At 36.2% G+C, this 17665-nt stretch overlaps 1 protein-coding gene and 1 long non-coding RNA gene across 2 annotated transcripts; one reads left to right on the forward strand and one right to left on the reverse strand.

Moving 5' to 3' along the window:
• Window positions 1–1378: 1378 nt before the first annotated feature.
• LOC102803795 (histamine N-methyltransferase-like) lies at window positions 1379–17214 on the forward strand. Its single transcript, XM_085493299.1, has 4 exons — window positions 1379–1453; window positions 12004–12221; window positions 15916–16245; window positions 16735–17214. Exons 2-4 carry the CDS (start codon window positions 12020–12022, stop codon window positions 17070–17072), a joined length of 870 nt encoding a protein of 289 aa, XP_085349425.1. The 5' UTR covers window positions 1379–1453; window positions 12004–12019; the 3' UTR covers window positions 17073–17214.
• Window positions 14308–14967, reverse strand: LOC146731499 (uncharacterized). The gene is made up of 2 exons (XR_014927078.1): window positions 14880–14967; window positions 14308–14387 (listed from the first exon to the last, which is right to left on the reverse strand). It is a non-coding gene; the product is annotated as an uncharacterized LOC146731499 (long non-coding RNA).
• Window positions 17215–17665: the final 451 nt, after the last annotated feature.

Genomic DNA, 17665 nt, shown 5'->3' on the forward strand with positions numbered 1-17665 from the left:
CATTTGAAAACATGATATAGCCGCCAATTCGGCTTAATTTCAAATAATTTATGCAGCTGTGTGGTTGGATGCGACAAATGTTTAAAGTAAAGCACAATCATGCATGATTAGTACTTGCATGGAGACTCCCGTACTAAACAAGATGACGCACAAATAAAATATATAAGACAATGTTCCTGTATTCTTTCTTACTGTGAAATCAATTATTTCTAGTGGTAAATCGTGCAATTTTTGTAACTATTTTAATTAATGGAAAGTTTTCAAATTTCATCTAATTTTCAGGGACAAGTTATCGATGCTGTATGCACGTAGTGGGTTTTATGCTGTTAAAACACCTTGCAAAGTTGTTCAAAGTGATTGCAAAGTTGTGCAAAGTTATGGCAAAGTTGATATATTTTTTTGTATATATGACCTAAGTTGTTGGCATATAAAATCGCGCAGTTGTAAAGTTCACAAAATTAATCAAAGCCAGGTGAAAGCAGCCTATAAATGTTCACATGAGCTGACTGTAACATGTTAGAAAACAACGTGCAAAGTTGGAAAAATCAAAAGAAATGTTGGCGGAGTTGCTTGTATATTTAACCTAAGTCGTTGTCATGACAACCCCGCAGTAAAAATTCGAAAACATTAAGTAATTGTATCGAGAATGCCTCATATATAAGCAGATTATCACAACAGCCAACCGAAAAATCGACAACAAACTGCTTACAAAGTTGTGAAAAGCGATTGCAAAGTAGGTAGTTTCATTTAGCATTCCGGAAGCATGGAAGAAGGTACATCGAGCAAGATTGTTATATTAACAGTCCATGCAAAAGACATGGAAATCAACAATGTTTTCTCGATAATATTAAATTTGATGACAGGTACAGGAAAGTGAACAGCTCACATCTCCCCAAAAATGCTTCTGTTGTCCCTATACACACGACTCGTGCAGGCAGGAGAGTATTTTAACTATCACCATTTGCCAAAATCTGCCATACAGGGAGCTTCTGCCAACATACAACTCAACCTGACAGTGTGCCTTATACAGAGTAATAATAATACAACCAGCATTTTATTTGAGATTCTGAGTGGATTTTGACGTCATTCATTATGATAACAGCGTTTGTATTTTGAGGTTGTATAGAAAAATATATGACGCTTGAAATTGCAAAACACAGCGCTCTTTTGTGACAAATTTTGGTATTTCTGAGATTTTAATCGAATCAGAAGTGCATATGCTTCAATTTACTTCAGAATGAATGTTTAGCTACTATTTATCTAAATGAGGCAGATAAAATATAGTTTTCTATTCAGGTAAGCTGTCAGTGGTATTTGTTATAATCGGTGAAAATAGTTCAGTGATAAATGAGCGTGGGTTGTACATGCTGGTACAACAGCATACGACGCAGAAAAGGACTGTAAACAGGTAACATGCGTCCACTGGAATTGAATAGCTTGAACGCAGCTGAAGGTTAGACGGTTTTATTTTAGTTATGGTAATAGTTAGCCAGTGTTGTTATTGTTATGTTCAATATGATGTTTTATGATTTAATCAAATAACTCAAATGATCTACTTCTGTTCATCGTTTTGATTTAAAAATAACAATCCGCTTGTTTTATTGTCGTCTATTCCAATATATCAGTTGTCTAGTTCAAAAGCTGTGTCAGATAGTATTAATCATTATCAGGGTGGTTATTATCTGTCAAATAATTTAGAAAATCACTGTTACATGTGTGACGTGGCAGGTATTTTGTTTTACCGAAGCCATTTTGAATTTGATAAAATTAGCATCATGTTCTTTAATGCAGCTTGGTTGTAAAACTTCACTGCTCACAAAAAATGTATGCATTTGCATATACTTAAACAGGACAAGGAACCGAAACAAATTTGGCTCTACATTTGGAGTTCGAATAGTGTTTATATTTACTACAGATTAACTTTTGTTAAGTTATTTATAAAAAAGAGCTATTATAGAAAAATATCCGCCTAAACCTATTTATCATAACAGGGACAATATATGTTAATTTTATGTCCATGATATCTGATAAATGTTCACATTAAAATTACGGCATAAACATTCCATATTTTATAATCATAACACAAATAAAACATTCATTTGTACTGACATTATTTTAAAGAAGCAGATATGGTGACAATATAACAGCAAATAGTTGTTCCTACATTTACTAACGCCTTCAACAAAATGTTGTAGATTTTGTAACACAGTATAACTGGATAATATGAGGCAATTACGAGGGTACCTCGTAATGACCTTATTATTATACATCTTTTCCTTCATTATGGGAATGCTGAAAATCAGCGAACCTCTTTGTGTTCAGTCGGGTCAACCTCCGGTGGCAAGCCATGCTTGTTTTTATTATTAGAAGACGCTTACGCGCGTAATCATTCCATGTTTGGAATTCGCATTTCCTAATGTGATAGGATGAAAATATCCCGTAAAATACCGCGATATTACGACACGCTGTAGCGTTACGATGAAAGATGCATAATAATAAAAAATAATACAAACTAAATATTGGGAACGGCCACACTGGGCACGAGTGATTACTAGTATGTTAGATGGTTTGCTATGTAGCCACAAAGGCTTGAAATAATATGCTAATTATTAGTATCTTTAACTGTAACAATAGTTCCTGCTAGATTGTAGCATGTAGTTTTGAACTGGTCAGAAATGAATTACACAATATAGTCGATATTTGCGAACAAATGTGTAAACTGTTATGTAGGTTTATTTCAATAAGCTGGTAGTGAATAACTACAATTTCATTCACATGGAAATATTTTCATGTCATTAGCATATTATATGTGTGTAATTTAATTTGATGCATTTATTCATTCTGTGGTTAATCTCTCATGTTTTAACATGCTCGGCGACAATCTTTAATGCCCACAATATCACACGCACATCAATAAAATATCAATAGAATAAAGTTAAGTTAAGCAATCTTTCTTACTGTGATGTCAATCATTTTTATAGTAGAGCATCGTGGGTATTTTTTTTTAAACTAATGGAATGTTTTCAAATTTCTTGTGATTTTCAAAAACAAGTTGTTGATGCTGTCTGCACGGAGTGGCGTTTAAGCTGTTAACAAACAGGGCAAAGTTGTTCAAAGAGATTGCAAAGTTGGATGTATTTATTTATATGACCTAAGTTGTTGGCATATAGAACCCTGCAGTTGTAAAAACGAAAATGAAATAAAGCAGCCTATATTAGCAGATGTTCACGTGAGCTCACTGTAAAATGTTAGAGAACAGCGTGCAAAGTTGAAAAATGCGACTGAAATGTTGGCGGAGTTGCTTGTAACCTAAGTCATTGCCATGACAACCCCGCAGGTAAATTTCAAAAACAATTAGTAAATGTCTTGAAAATGCTTCAAATATATGCAGTTTATTACAAAGGCGAACCGCAAAATCGACGACAAACTGCTTACAAAGTTGTGAAAAGCGATTGCAAAACTGGTGTGATTAATTTGGAATTATTTAGTCCAGTCAATTTATGGTTTGACCCATCACAAATTGCAACAGAAATAATTTCTTCACAGTACATTCCGGGGAGGTGCCTAGATTGACATACTAAAAGTCCAGGAAAATCTAGGCTTCCGAAATATACCTAATTTGCATATATTCAAAATGGCCGTTTGGTGCATTTTTACAACATAGAAAATATAACTAATAGGACATATCTTTAATTCTATATGACATTTTTTAGATATTCAAGTTGCTGCGACATGGTTTGGTGTGTGTGAATGTATGTGATTGTGAAACATTTGATTGAATAACAACCATTTGCATAAAATAATATCATTTAAATGTGCAGCCTCGGACGGCCCCTCTGAGTTTGTTCCTCGTAATGACTCCATGAGCCACGCCATGGGGTGAGGGGGAAACATCGATCCTAGTGACCCGACCCTCGATCCTGAAACAGTCACTCTCGGTAGATTCTGGGATTCAGAATCCTGCATTCGGTATTGCTTTGGATCCAGCCGAGTGCTGGATGTAGGGGGGAACGCACAGACGGTGTTTATGGGCGGACCTTGGTCCCCTGCGGGATAGAGGCCTAAGTCCTTAGGGTAGGTAAATTTTATGCTCAACCTTTTCTGCTGGACCAAGCGCTACCCAATCAATCGGATCCTTCGTTTCCTTCCTGGCCCCGGTAAAACAATTTTTTTGGTTCGGTGCAACGGGTTGTGGCATTCATGGAATATTTCAATCGGTTAGTTAGAAACAATCCACGCACTGAGAACAGAGTGGCGACCCTCATCTTTGAGTTGTGGCCAGCCCACTTGAACGAATTGTTTTGCGTCACCAGCACTCTGAAGTCTTAATGGCGGAACATACCAGCCTCCTAGACCAGCAGACACAACCATTGGTGGGATACCACACGGCTAAGCGGGATATCCTGCAGTGTCATCTGGCTCTCGTGGAAGGGGCTGCCTCTGTACAGCAGAATGCGGTTTTGGCTGTTTTCACTGGGTGCACCACCGCCTCAGTTATGCAGGCTGGACTTCCCCCACCCTCTACATTTTTGAAGATGGAAGGAGCAGTCTTGGTGCTTCAGGATCCCACTGACCAGTTGGTACAGGCAAGACCAGCCCCTTTTAAGGCACTACCAGGGGATCCCCACAAAGCGAGAGCAATCCGACAGGAGGTAGATAGTTTGCTTACAAAGGCGCTATACAAAGGATAGAGGACCCGGCGTTAAGTCTACTTCGATACTGTACTTCTACTTGCAAGTATTGCTGGTTCCAAAGACAACAATTGTGACTACAGGTGGCTGTGCCCCATTCTGGACTTAAGCAGACTAAGTCAGTATGAGCTTCCTGGAAACACAGAGCACATATTATTATCCATGCTCTGTTTCTATTGGTTAGATTTGATTTGATTTGAGTGACACTTACCTGCACATACTGATACACCCAGTGAGTCAGTGACTCCCTCTATTCGCCCAGTTGGGCCATGGCTTCATACGTATTCACCAGAGTGTGGAAACAAGTGGTGCTACTGCTGCGCCGGTACACATTACATCGGTACACATCAACGTACCTACATCGCTGGTTGCTACACAAGCCAACAAGGGGTGGTTAGTCAAATAGTAAGGCTAATACCAGATTCTCTAGACCAGTTGTGCTTCCTAGTTAATTGAGCAAGTCCCACCCTCAGCCAACACAACAGTTGGTGTTCCTGACATGTCCTTGGCCAGGACACTGAGGTTGGCTTGGTATGGTCACTGCAGGCCCGTTGCCTAAACGACCTAGCCGAACATCTAGTCAGCATTCCCTCTGTGTCCCTCTGGGAACTAATGCGGATTATCGGAGGGTAGTTCCCCCAGGCTGTTTTACGCAGCTACCCGTTACAATGCAATTTTGTCGCAACACCAGGCTCTCTTACGGGAACTGGAGAAGCGAGAAACACTCTCGGACCAAGCGAGGGATGCCTTGCCCTGGTGGTCGGCAATTGCCAACCTCAGGCAACCTGCGTTATATTCAGGACTGCCATATCTACTTCACTTTCTACTCATAGTTGCTTCGCACAGACAACACAGTGGTGGTCTTCTATAGCTACAAGAAGGGGGACCAGATCCCCATCATTGTCAGTCCTAGCAGAGCAAATTGTCCATTGGTACATGGAATACAATGTGGAGCTAGCCGCACACCACCTTCCAGAACACAAAAGAGAAGCCGGATGTGAAGTTACATTAAATAATTATATTATCGCGGCCATATTGGATTTATGCAAATTTTCATCTACCCAATCAACACATTTGGCACTCTCATACCTTCTCCAACTCAAAACAGTACCATACCATCCTGTATTTTTGAAATACCTCATCTAGAATTAAAGATATGTCCAGATAGTTATATTTCCATGTTGTAAAAATGTGCAAAACGGCCATTTTGAATATATGCAAATTAGGTATAGTTCGGAAGCCTAGATTTTCCTAGACTTTTAGTATGTCAATCTAGATACCTTCCCGAAAAGCACTGTGAAGAAATTATTTCTGTTGCAATTTGTGACGGGTTGGCCACCTTTTTTGCTAGAATGACTGGACTATTACCAGTGATATTATATTAACAAGTCCTATTGTTAAAAGTTCGAAAATGTGAATAAATATTTGGTAAATTGCGGTTAAATTAGCATAGTGATACGCAGAGCATGTAGAGGTCGTAGGTCAATTCTAGAAAGTTCTTGTGCAAGCGCTATCAATTTTAAAACATTCCAAAACATGCAATAGCCGCCAATTCGAGTGAATTTAAAATAACTCATGCAGCTATGTGGTTAGGTGATCGGCCTGAGTCTAGTGTAAAGCACAATCGGGCGTGGTTAGTACTGGCATGGAAGACTGCCTGAGCAACATGCCATTGGATTTTTGTTTTCTTTTTGTTCATCACATACATGGAAACGTTTTGAGGCAACGTTCCTGCTTTCTTTCTTAAAACTGTGATGTCAACCATTTATAGTAGGAATCCAAATTCCTTTTATTTTTGAAAAGCAAGTTGTTGATGCTATTGTCACGTAGTACGCTGATTAGTAAAATCAGCTGAATTAAATCATGTGAATATGTAAAATGGTTAGGTTTTTCGAGGCATGTTTTTCTCAGATCTTAAGACAAAAGAAAGATATCTGTCATATATGTGCAAACCGCATATTTATTGCATGAGGCTATCCATAAGTATGGTTGACACTTGAAACATGATTCGAACATTGACTACGTTGTTTGCGATGTCCGTGATTCAATATGTAGTCTAGTCAATATGTTCCGAGACCTATAGCAAACTGCAACAGAATGTCTTAACCCCCCTGAACATTTTATCAAAAATGTTTGTTTAAATAATGTAGAATAATATAGGTATTAGGATAGGTATTACTTCTAAACAATTATTAGATGATAGAATTCTATTTTGGTCTGTCATTTTTACAAATTGGCCTCCAATTAGGCAGATAACATTTGTGAAATGACGAACAATCGTCACGAAAAAGCATAAAATCCATGAATATAAGATTAGACTATCATATGTATATATACGAGCAGTGATTCGTAGTTTTTCGCTCATAGTGTTTATAGAAACATCAGTCGAGTTTGTGTATTTGCATCCACCACATGCGTATGAACATTCTACTCCGTGCCTCTTGCAAGTGCATCTTCTAGTGCCACAATCTGATTGGCATTTACATTGTAACACATTTAGAAGACTCCGTAGCTGGTGACAAATCAGTGGTTTTCGATTCAAAGTAATCATTAATTCGATGTCTTGTGAAAATTGTCACCTTTTCCCATCCATTGTTGAATTTGTAAATAAACACTGGCACTGTGGTAGCAAGCAGCTGCTGTTGTTGGAGGAATACTCTGGACATGTACAGTAGTGGTGCTTGTAGGTACTTTTACACAAAATCGTAGTTTAAAAGAACCATGTCAAGAACGACCACAATACAAAGAGAACAAAGCCATCTCACTAGTAATAACGATTTCATCTTTTGATGATTCCTGGGATTCTTGTTTTTGTTAACAGGGCTGGTTTTCAATTTTGCAAACTGTAACATGGTGTCACATCCCGATTTGTATGAGCAAATTTGCACATCTCAAGACCTATTTCGATCGTGCTAAAGCCAATTAATATTCCACACTTTGATGTCTTGTTTACATTCTGTTCTTATGTAAAATGGGAATGACTTTGTGTCTGTGTGGATGCACAGTAGCACTAATAGGTCGGTATCCTCTCCAATAAGAGAGGTTGCACAATTTTGACTCAATTTATTGCTGTCTGAGCAAGAGCATCATCTTTAGCATAGATGGTTGTGAAGCCATTTTCCTGCAGCTTTGTACTCTGCATATATATTAACCGCTGTTTGTGTTTGGATTTTGATGAGAAATGTTCCGTCTTGATCTTAAATGACATATTTCCAGCAAAGTCTACTTGGGCACCTACTAACCTCTTTAAATGCCAAGTATGAGCAATATCAAAAATATAGATGGGTTTGTACCATATCCAGTGACAGTAGCATACTTTCATTGAAGGTGACGGAATTGAAGGTGACATACATGTCTCTTCGGCAATAGGCATATCACACCTACCTACCCTACCCTACCTATAGTCCGAATGACATCAATAAGTTGTGGTTTGTTAGCCTTTTGACCCATTGTCACGAGACCTTTTTTGAAAGTGTAGTCTTAGATCTTGTTTCTCAAGGATTTCAAAATCTTGAATCCAACTTCTTTCGCTTTATCTGCACTCAAATATCACCAGCTGTTACATTATTGGCAATGTTTCGCAAAGATGGATCTGGATCTAAGGGGTTTCTCTCTTGTAAAATCTATGTAAAGCTTTGCTGTCTTTATCATCTCTTGTTTGTCTTACCAGAGGCATGTTTTTATGGACAATAAATATTGTCTGCATTGAGAATTCTGCATTCCACGACCTCTAGTTAATCCACCTGTCATCTTCATATTTCTCATTAACACTTGTTCGATTACTAGATCAAAAGACAACTCGGGGAAATACAGATCACTACGCGCGAATGACATGGTAACGATTCTTGAAGAAATCCAATACATCTGCAGGTCACGACTCAACCTCAAACATTTGTTGTAGATAAATGTGCACTGATTTAGTGTACAGATTATGACCAGTTGCAGCATAATATGGCAGCATAGCTATGAGTGTCTGTATATAAAGATTCCAGTCCCCTGTCCGCTCTGCTTTGATGAACTGACGAAGAAGATTTACCATGTAACCGGATACATGCTGTTGGATAAATGGACAGTTTTTATTTCTATTTTGTGCTGGACTTTGTCAAAATACCCTTTTTGAGCAGACATCATCCACAGTAATCACACATTTAGTATTATGTAATACTGTTCTACTGTTCTGTTGAAATACATACACTACTAGCTATCAGCAATTAGTAAAATTGAAAATTAATTACAGCAAATCGTACATGCATTTTATTTTGGTTATTGTTAATACAAACATATACTGTAATATTCTGTGAATTGATCCTGTTTGCATATGATCCATAACCACTTCATCAGTGGATGCTTGTTCTATATTCTCGGAATCATGTTCATCAAGTAGACATACACCAAACGTGTCTGCTGTAACTATTGCATTCAGGACAGCGTCGATAAGAAAATATCCTGCTCTTGCAAGTGCTTTGCCACTGAGGATGTGCCCTATGTTATATGGTATAACACCTCCTCAAAACCTGATCCACCCATCAAATTAATTATGCTACCTAGGAAATTCATTTCTGCATAGAATCCACGTAATATAAAGGAACTTAGTTCACTACTAAGGGCTTCTTTGTTAATGATTATCTGTGCATTCCACTACAGTGAATGTGAGCATTGATTTCACTTGTTGAAGTGTATATTCAGATTCCACAACTTGAGTGTTGAATACACACAGCTCATGTCAGTGGGATCCATATCGATCTCTGGTAAGAATGTTATTGGTGACATGCCTGGATAAGTTCCCTGGTGAACAGCCTGCAACATTTTAGACCAGTTGGATCAGGATCGAGCTGAATTGACTGGCCACACCACCATAATGTGTCATTACCTTGAAGGTCTTGTAATTCATGATACACTAAAGAAATATAAGCATAAATAGGCTTGCAAAAGTGATGTCAATCACTCCAACCTTTGCTACTTGTTGTACCTTGGTACGGGTTTAGGTATGTTGCTTCGAGGTGTAGCGGTAACTATGATACCCATTCCATGAAATGTGTTTTGACCATCCAGTGTTCGAACATTGTGGATTGCATTGTCTGCTACATATTGCACAAGGAGAAATACTAGGGATATATGTTCTCTGAGATTGTGCAGCACTCTTCACTTCAGAATAAAACGTGCAGAATTCATGACAAACTTGGATCCCATGTGATTATGCTTGTTTATACATATTTCTTTGTCATCACCAAAGAATAAATGTGAATTAATTTTTGACGAAAACAATCATCAAGATTAGCATAGGCACACAATTCTGGCTTTGATTTTACTTATCGTACAGTCCTGGACTATGAAGACGCCATGTTTTGAATTTGCTTTGAAAATACAGTAAATTATTACATGGACACGTGACTTTATTTGCATGGTTATGGAGTGCCAAAATGTGCTTTAGAAGATACCGAATCGGAATGGTTCGGAATGACATGCAACCTAAACTTTGAGTAGGAACTATATTATTCATTTGCATATCAGTTGTAGACAATAACAATTTAATTACAAGGCAAATTGCTGAGTTAACTGCAGTTCAAATGTCATACCAATTATAAAAAGCAACCAATACCTAATATGATAATCAGAAACACTATAAAATAGTCAACAACTTTTGAGAAATTTTAAGCCAACATTGTTTTCTTATTTGATGTATAAAAGCTTTGATAGGCCTCTTTTAATGACTATGGTTGTTTATCATTACACATCCGCTAGATATTTTAAATAATACATTGGAATTTTACATTGAAAAAGCATCATCAAAATTATTTAAATCCTTTTTAGTACTATTTAGTATATGGTAGCGTGTGTTGTTGGCCATTTTGAATTTATGCAAATTAGTCTCTTTCTTCACTTACATATTTGATATTCTGCAATAAAATTAAGATTAAGTTGCCAAAAATAAACTTTCTGTTGCAATTTGCTCTATGTTTGGCTATTTTATTGCTCGATTGACTGGACTACTATGTCAATCGATAAAAACTCATCACTCAAAGAGACACGTGAATGTTACAAGCCCCTTGACCTGACTGTTGTCTTCGTCCGTTATGCAATCCAAATTTATTGGTATGCTAATTGCCAAACACTGAGTGCGTCGTGTAGAGAAATAATTGGGGGTCAGGTGTACGCCCTCTGATGTAAGAAATATGCTACTAATATGTTATTTTACGTAACACTATACCAACATGCTGAAGTTGTGAGTGATTATTAGGACATATATTTGCCATTCAAATGCCACAGCTTCAGTTCTACTGGTTTTAGACGAACTGGCAACAACTTGTACAGGTATACTTGATTCTTCGGTAGTACAGATCCTTAACCGTTCATGGCGGAATTTTCGACCCCCGTGAGTTTACTGTGCATTTAAGATGCATGTGTGAATTAGCAAATTTGCATATTAATTACCTAAATCAGCTTGGAGTCATTCTATAGAAAGAATTTCTTGGTTGTATAATATCAAATTCACTTCACATGTATGCATGTATGATCACTTTCTAGCAACTCTTGTCATGTAATTGGGATTTTAGTTAATTCGGTGTAAGGTCAAATGTTTGAATTTTGCCTGTTCTCTGAACTGTTGATTGTCAGCTTTCAATGGCATTTATTACTAACTGGATATTATTGTCCATTTACTCGCCGGTTTCAAATGCCAAGTGTAATACAAATTTTCTCATTACATCACTGGATTTTAGTAGCGATTTGACAGTTAAATCATATCGAACAAAAATACTATTGGAACTGTTATCGATTCATTGTAATGATGGCAACGCAACATGGTGAGGCGGTGTGTACCGGAGATTGCATCAATACAACACAAAATGACGTGACGTAATACTCACATCCAACTGATCAAAAAATGTGCTATTGCATGGACAAATGCCGCGAAATCAACACGGCTTGACTTGTGAGAAAATAGTGAATAAATAACATATTGACATTCTCTCCCTACTTAGATGTTGTTTACGAGGATATTTGTGACCTGTTAGTATAAACATGTTACTATGAATATGTTATATAAACATGTTATTATACACATGTTACTATACACATGTTACTATAAACATGTTATTTTAAACATGTTACTATAAACATGTTACTATAAACATACTTTCAGATCCAAATATATATTGACTGAACTATATATGACTCAGACTAATGATATGTTAACCAATTATATGTTTTACCAATTGCGTGAACGTGGTGCATTTTGGCAAAACAAAACAAAAAAGCCCGATATTATACCTTTTTTTTCAATATTTGTACATTTTATAATTTATATTTATAGAATAGCAAAAAAAGATATGACGATGCAAAGTTTGTCGAAGAGTATTTACCATAATGTTAATTACTTCAAAGCCTATGATACACTCATTTCTCACATCACCAACAAAGACGAAGTGGTTCAACTTTGGACAGAGCAGTGGAAAACAATTATGAAGAACATTTCTTTCAATCCAAATGAGGGAAACCCGATCCGGATGTTGAAAATTGGTGCTGGGGATGGTAAGACAACACTAGTACTACAAATAAACTCCTCATTGGTGACAATGTGATAATAGATTTAACAGTAGTACTTTTTAGTACAGTGCCATCACAGTTGTTGAAAGTCTCTCAAATGAATTCGATTCAACTGATATTGAAAAGTTTATATATTTAAATCATGAATTTAAATATTATATATTATTGTATTCTCAAACATTTACCCCCATGTAAGTTCATTTCATTTTCACGATTGGTTTGAAAGTATTCTTATTTTAAATGTTTTCACAATTAAAAAAAATCTTTTCAACATTGCATACAATTCCACATTAGGCATGTATGATGTATAGTGTATGCATGTATGATATAGTGTAGGCATGTATGATGTATAGTGTAGGCATGTATGATGTATAGTGTATGCATGTATGATGTATAGTGTATGCATGTATGATGTATAGTGTATGCATGTATGATGTATAGTGTAGGCATGTATGATGTATAGTGAAGGCATGTATGATGTATAGTGTATGCATGTATGATGTATAGTGTATGCATGTATGATGTATAGTGTATGCATGTATGATGTATAGTGTATGCGTGTATGATGTATAGTGTATGCGTGTATGATGTATAGTGTATGCATGTATGATGTATAGTGTATGCGTGTTTGATGTATAGTGTATGCGTGTATGATGTATAGTGTATGCGTGTATGATGTATAGTGTATGCGTGTATGATGTATAGTGTATGCATGTATAGTGTATGCATGTATGCATGTATAGTGTATGCATGTATGCATGTATGATGTATACATGTATGCATGTATGATGTATAGTGTATGCATGTATGATGTATAGTGTATGCATGTATGATGTATAGTTTATGCATGTATGATGTATAGTGTATGCATGTATGATGTATAGTGTATGCATGTATGATGTATAGTGTATGCATGTATGATGTATAGTGTATGCATGTATGATGTATAGTGTATGCATGTATGATGTACGATGTTTGATGTATGCATGTATAGTGTATGCGTGTATAGTGTATGCATGTATGCATGTATGATGTATAGTGTATGCATGTATGCATGTATGATGTATAGTGTATGCATGTATGATGTATAGTGTATGCATGTATGATGTATAGTATATGCATGTATGATGTATAGTGTATGCATGTATGCATGTATAGTGTATGCATGTATGCATGTATGATGTATAGTGTATGCATGTATGGTGTATAGTGTATGCATGTATGTATGATGTAGAGTATATGCATGTATGATGTATAGTGTATGCATTTATGATATATAGTGTATGCATGTATGATGTATAGTGTATGCATGTATGATGTAGAGTGTATGCATGTATGATGTATAGTGTATGCATGTATGATGTATAGTGTATGCATGTATGATGTATAGTGTATGCATGTATGATGTATAGTGTATGCATGTATGATGTATAGTGTATGCATGTATGATGTATAGTGTATGCATGTATGATGTATAGTGTATGCATGTTTGATGTATAGTGTATACATGTATGATGTATAGTATATGCATGTATGATGTATAGTATATGCATGTATGATGTATGATGTATAGTGTATGTATGTATGATGTATAGTGTGTATGTATGTATGATGTATAGTATATGCATGTATGATGTATAGTGTATGCATGTATGATGTATAGTGTATGCATGAATGATGTATAGTATATGCATGCATGATGTATGATGTATAGTGTATGATGTATGATGTATAGTGTATGCATGTATGTTGTATAGTGTATGCATGTATGATGTATGATGTATAGTGTATGCATGTATGATGTATAGTATATGCATGTATGCATGTATGATGTATAGTGTATGCATGTATGATGTATAGTGTATGCATGTATGATGTATAGTGTATGCATGTATGATGTATAGTGTATGCATGTATGATGTATAGTGTATGCATGAATGATGTATAGTATATGCATGTATGATGTATAGTGTATGATGTATGATGTATAGTATATGCATGTATGATGTGTAGGCATCACAAGCTCCCACAGGTATTACAGTCTTTTACGCCACCAACTAGAAACGCATACTCTGGTTATATCGTATATTTATTCCATATGGTCAATCGTTACGGAATCAGAACAAGTTAGTACATCTCCAGAATATGGTTCTAAAATATACAAAACAAAATAGGGAAACTATAATATTCGAAGTAAATCAAACAATTCTCATCATAAAATGTACAGTAAATTAAATATACATTTCTCTTAATATGTGCAGAAAGTCGATCGATACAACCAATAAATATACGGCAAATAAAATATGTAACAATAAGTAACAATGCTAACTGAAATATTTGTCAACCATTTTGACCAGCCAAAGCACACATTGCATACCATGTGCTTTATTAAACGTGCAGCTGACCACATGTACGCAATGTGTTTGGGCACAAAAATGGGTGGCAAATAGTATAAATAACAAAACAATTTTTAAGAAATAAGTCTTAACGAATACTAACGAATACTAACATTTACAGACTTGCAATAATAACCCAAAGTAAGAGTGATAAAATAGAGTTCATACGAGTACTCAAACTTGTAACAAATCACTGCCAATAATTTCATGCTGATGAAGCCAACAATGAAAAGAAAACCTTCCTTACCTCGTTTAGTGGCACCTTCCCGGACCGGTGTACAAATGTTAGCAAACCTAGCAAGTTTCAGAAAACCCAATGCGGCAGGGCAATTCAGAACAGAGACAGAGACATCTTCACTCTTCAGAAGCACATGCTGAACTGAAGACAATAGCTTGCCTAGCCCAGAGTTCACCACAGGTCAAACAGGTGAAACAAAGGAATCTAACTATGTAATCAATAACCAATCAGAGGGGAGGTTTGCACAACTTACATGATGTATGATGTATAGTGTATGCATGTATGATGTATGATGTATAGTCTATGCATGTATTATGTATAGTGTATGCATGTATGATGTATAGTGTATGCATGTATGATGTATAGTGTATGCAAGTATGATGTATGATGTAGTGTATAATGTATGATGTAGTATATGCATGTATGATGTATGATGTATGATGTAGTGTATGCATGTATGATGTATAGTGTATGCATGTATGATGTATGATGTAGTGTATGCATGTATGATGTATGATGTTTCATATATGCATGTATGCATGTATGATGTATGATGTAGTGTATGCATGTATGATGTATGATGTATAGTGTATGTATGTATGTATGTATGATGTATGATGTAGTGTATGCATGTATGCATGTATACATGTATGATGTATGATGTAGTGTATGCATGTATGATGTATGATGTATGATGTTTCGTATATGCATGCATGTATGATGTATGATGTAGTGTATGTATGTATGTATGATGTATGATGTATGCATGTATGATGCATGTATGCATGTATGATGTATAGTATATGCATGTATGATGTAGTGTATGATGTATGCATGCATGCGTGTATGGTGTATAGTGTATGCAGCGTATGCGTATGTGCATGTAAATCGAATATTTAAACGCATTGTGATACCACTACCAAGCTAAGTGGTGTTTTTGGTTTCAATTGGTTGGTAATATTACAGTATTGTGATGCCAGAGTTATATGATTCACTGAGGTATGTGAAGTCAAACATTTACACTGATTCTCCAATATTTTCACAGGAAACCATGAAATAGGAATGGCAAAATGTCTATTAGCAGTGCATCCAGATGTGCATATTAAAATCATCGAACCAAAAGAGGTGCAATTACAATTGTGTAAAAAAACAGCAATGGACTTTGCAACATCGTCTCCAGGTCTAACCTTTGATTGGCATAATGTAACTTTTGAGAAGTACATGACTGATCAACGTGAAACTGATGTTGGGTCGTTCCATATTGTTGTTAGCTGTCATGTCTTGTGCTATTTGAATTTGGTTTGGGCGATAGACAGCATGTACAGTATGGCAAGGACAGACGGTGTTGTTGTAAACACCATGGTAACTGGTGACTGTAAGTATCTATGTATCAATACTGAATATTCCACTGCAGATTATAGCACCACCTATACTACCTTTTTTTTCTGAAATGTGTGATTCAAACACAACGATACATTGTGCTTTCTTGTTTATTAACGGTAACTCCGTGATTGGTCCATTCACCAGGAGAGTAATATACAGTAAATTGTAAAGGAATTTCTGAATTAACAGATCGGCTATTAAGACTTTCAATTGTCGCATTGTTTTAGTATTTTAAACATATCTGAAATAAAGTCGAAATCAGGCTTCTTTGGTTTCAGTGTGTTTGCACTTTTTTTGCTCCACCCAATCGATATATTCGGGCATATTCCTCTGCTTAATTGTTTGTATTATTGCGGAGTATTTGTCAAAATAAACGCTATTTCGTAACTTACATGTTATCTCAGCCATACATACACCGGTATTTAAACCGTTGAGTTATTAGGTCTTAGGATAAAAGCTATTACAATTAACTCTATTTCAGCAACATTTGGCTTAGTTGGTAAACTTTTTACTAAATTGACGGGTTGTGGAAAACATCACCAACATTCCGATGATGCTCTGGGGTATCTTGAGACCAAAACTGGCAAGATTAAAAGGAACTCACGCGAATTCACGGTAGACGTCACCGACTGCTTTAATGACTCATCTGAAGAAGGAAGCTTGCTCCTGGATTTTATGACTCAACGGACTGATTTTAGAAGGAATGCCCCGGGCAACGTTAAAAAGTCTATAATGAATGTTCTAAGAGAGAACACTATAGAAAAGGAGGGAATGGCTTTAACTCGTGTTCGGGAAGAAGATTTGGTTTTAATAAAATAGTTTGTTTTGATGATCTTTGGTATCAATGTCGTGATGCAATTTTGGCCTAATTAGATTTAAAACTTTGTTAAAGCGGGAGGGTCGTCACCTGCGCACGCGCGGGAATTGAGTCCCAAGCGACGATAACAACACACGTAAAAGCGCAAAGGCTCATGTAGACACGTGTTTGTAAACAATGACACGCTATGGCCATCGGACACATGCGCAGGTGACGACTCCCCCGCTTTAATCTTTTAAAATATGCGGCCACGCTTGTATCTGTCTATTCAAAATCGTACATAATATGTATTATTGAAATTGCGTAGTATAGATACTGGTTCCTACACCGAGTTTTCACGATTATGCACCTGTAGTTTGAGGTAATGACATAGGAAAATACTCATATAGTAATTCTCCACAACTTAGCAAATTTCCAGCAAAAATATAGAGGACTACTACTGTGATTATGTTGAGTCACTGTATGTTCAAGAGATTAAAATAAAATAATAAAAATGTAGTTTTTCATTATTCCTTCATCCTACATTGCTGACACGTGTACAGCTCTTTACAAAGTAATATTTATCGAATAGTATATTAGACTGATGTACTGAGGC

The sequence above is a fragment of the Saccoglossus kowalevskii genome, chromosome 18, assembly GCF_978046115.1.
Source record: "Saccoglossus kowalevskii chromosome 18, keSacKowa6.1, whole genome shotgun sequence".
NCBI classification, from domain to species: domain Eukaryota; kingdom Metazoa; phylum Hemichordata; class Enteropneusta; family Harrimaniidae; genus Saccoglossus; species Saccoglossus kowalevskii.

What these genes read in the sequence shown, in the direction of transcription:
- LOC102803795 (XM_085493299.1), top strand. Translation starts at nt 12,020, where the DNA reads ATGACGATGCAAAGTTTGTCGAAGAGTATTTACCATAATGTTAATTAC. An exon ending in GAAAATTGGTGCTGGGGATG is followed by an intron (nt 12,222 to 15,915) that starts GTAAGACAACAC and finishes ATATTTTCACAG; the next exon opens with GAAACCATGAAATAGGAATG. An exon ending in CACCATGGTAACTGGTGACT is followed by an intron (nt 16,246 to 16,734) that starts GTAAGTATCTAT and finishes ACTCTATTTCAG; the next exon opens with CAACATTTGGCTTAGTTGGT.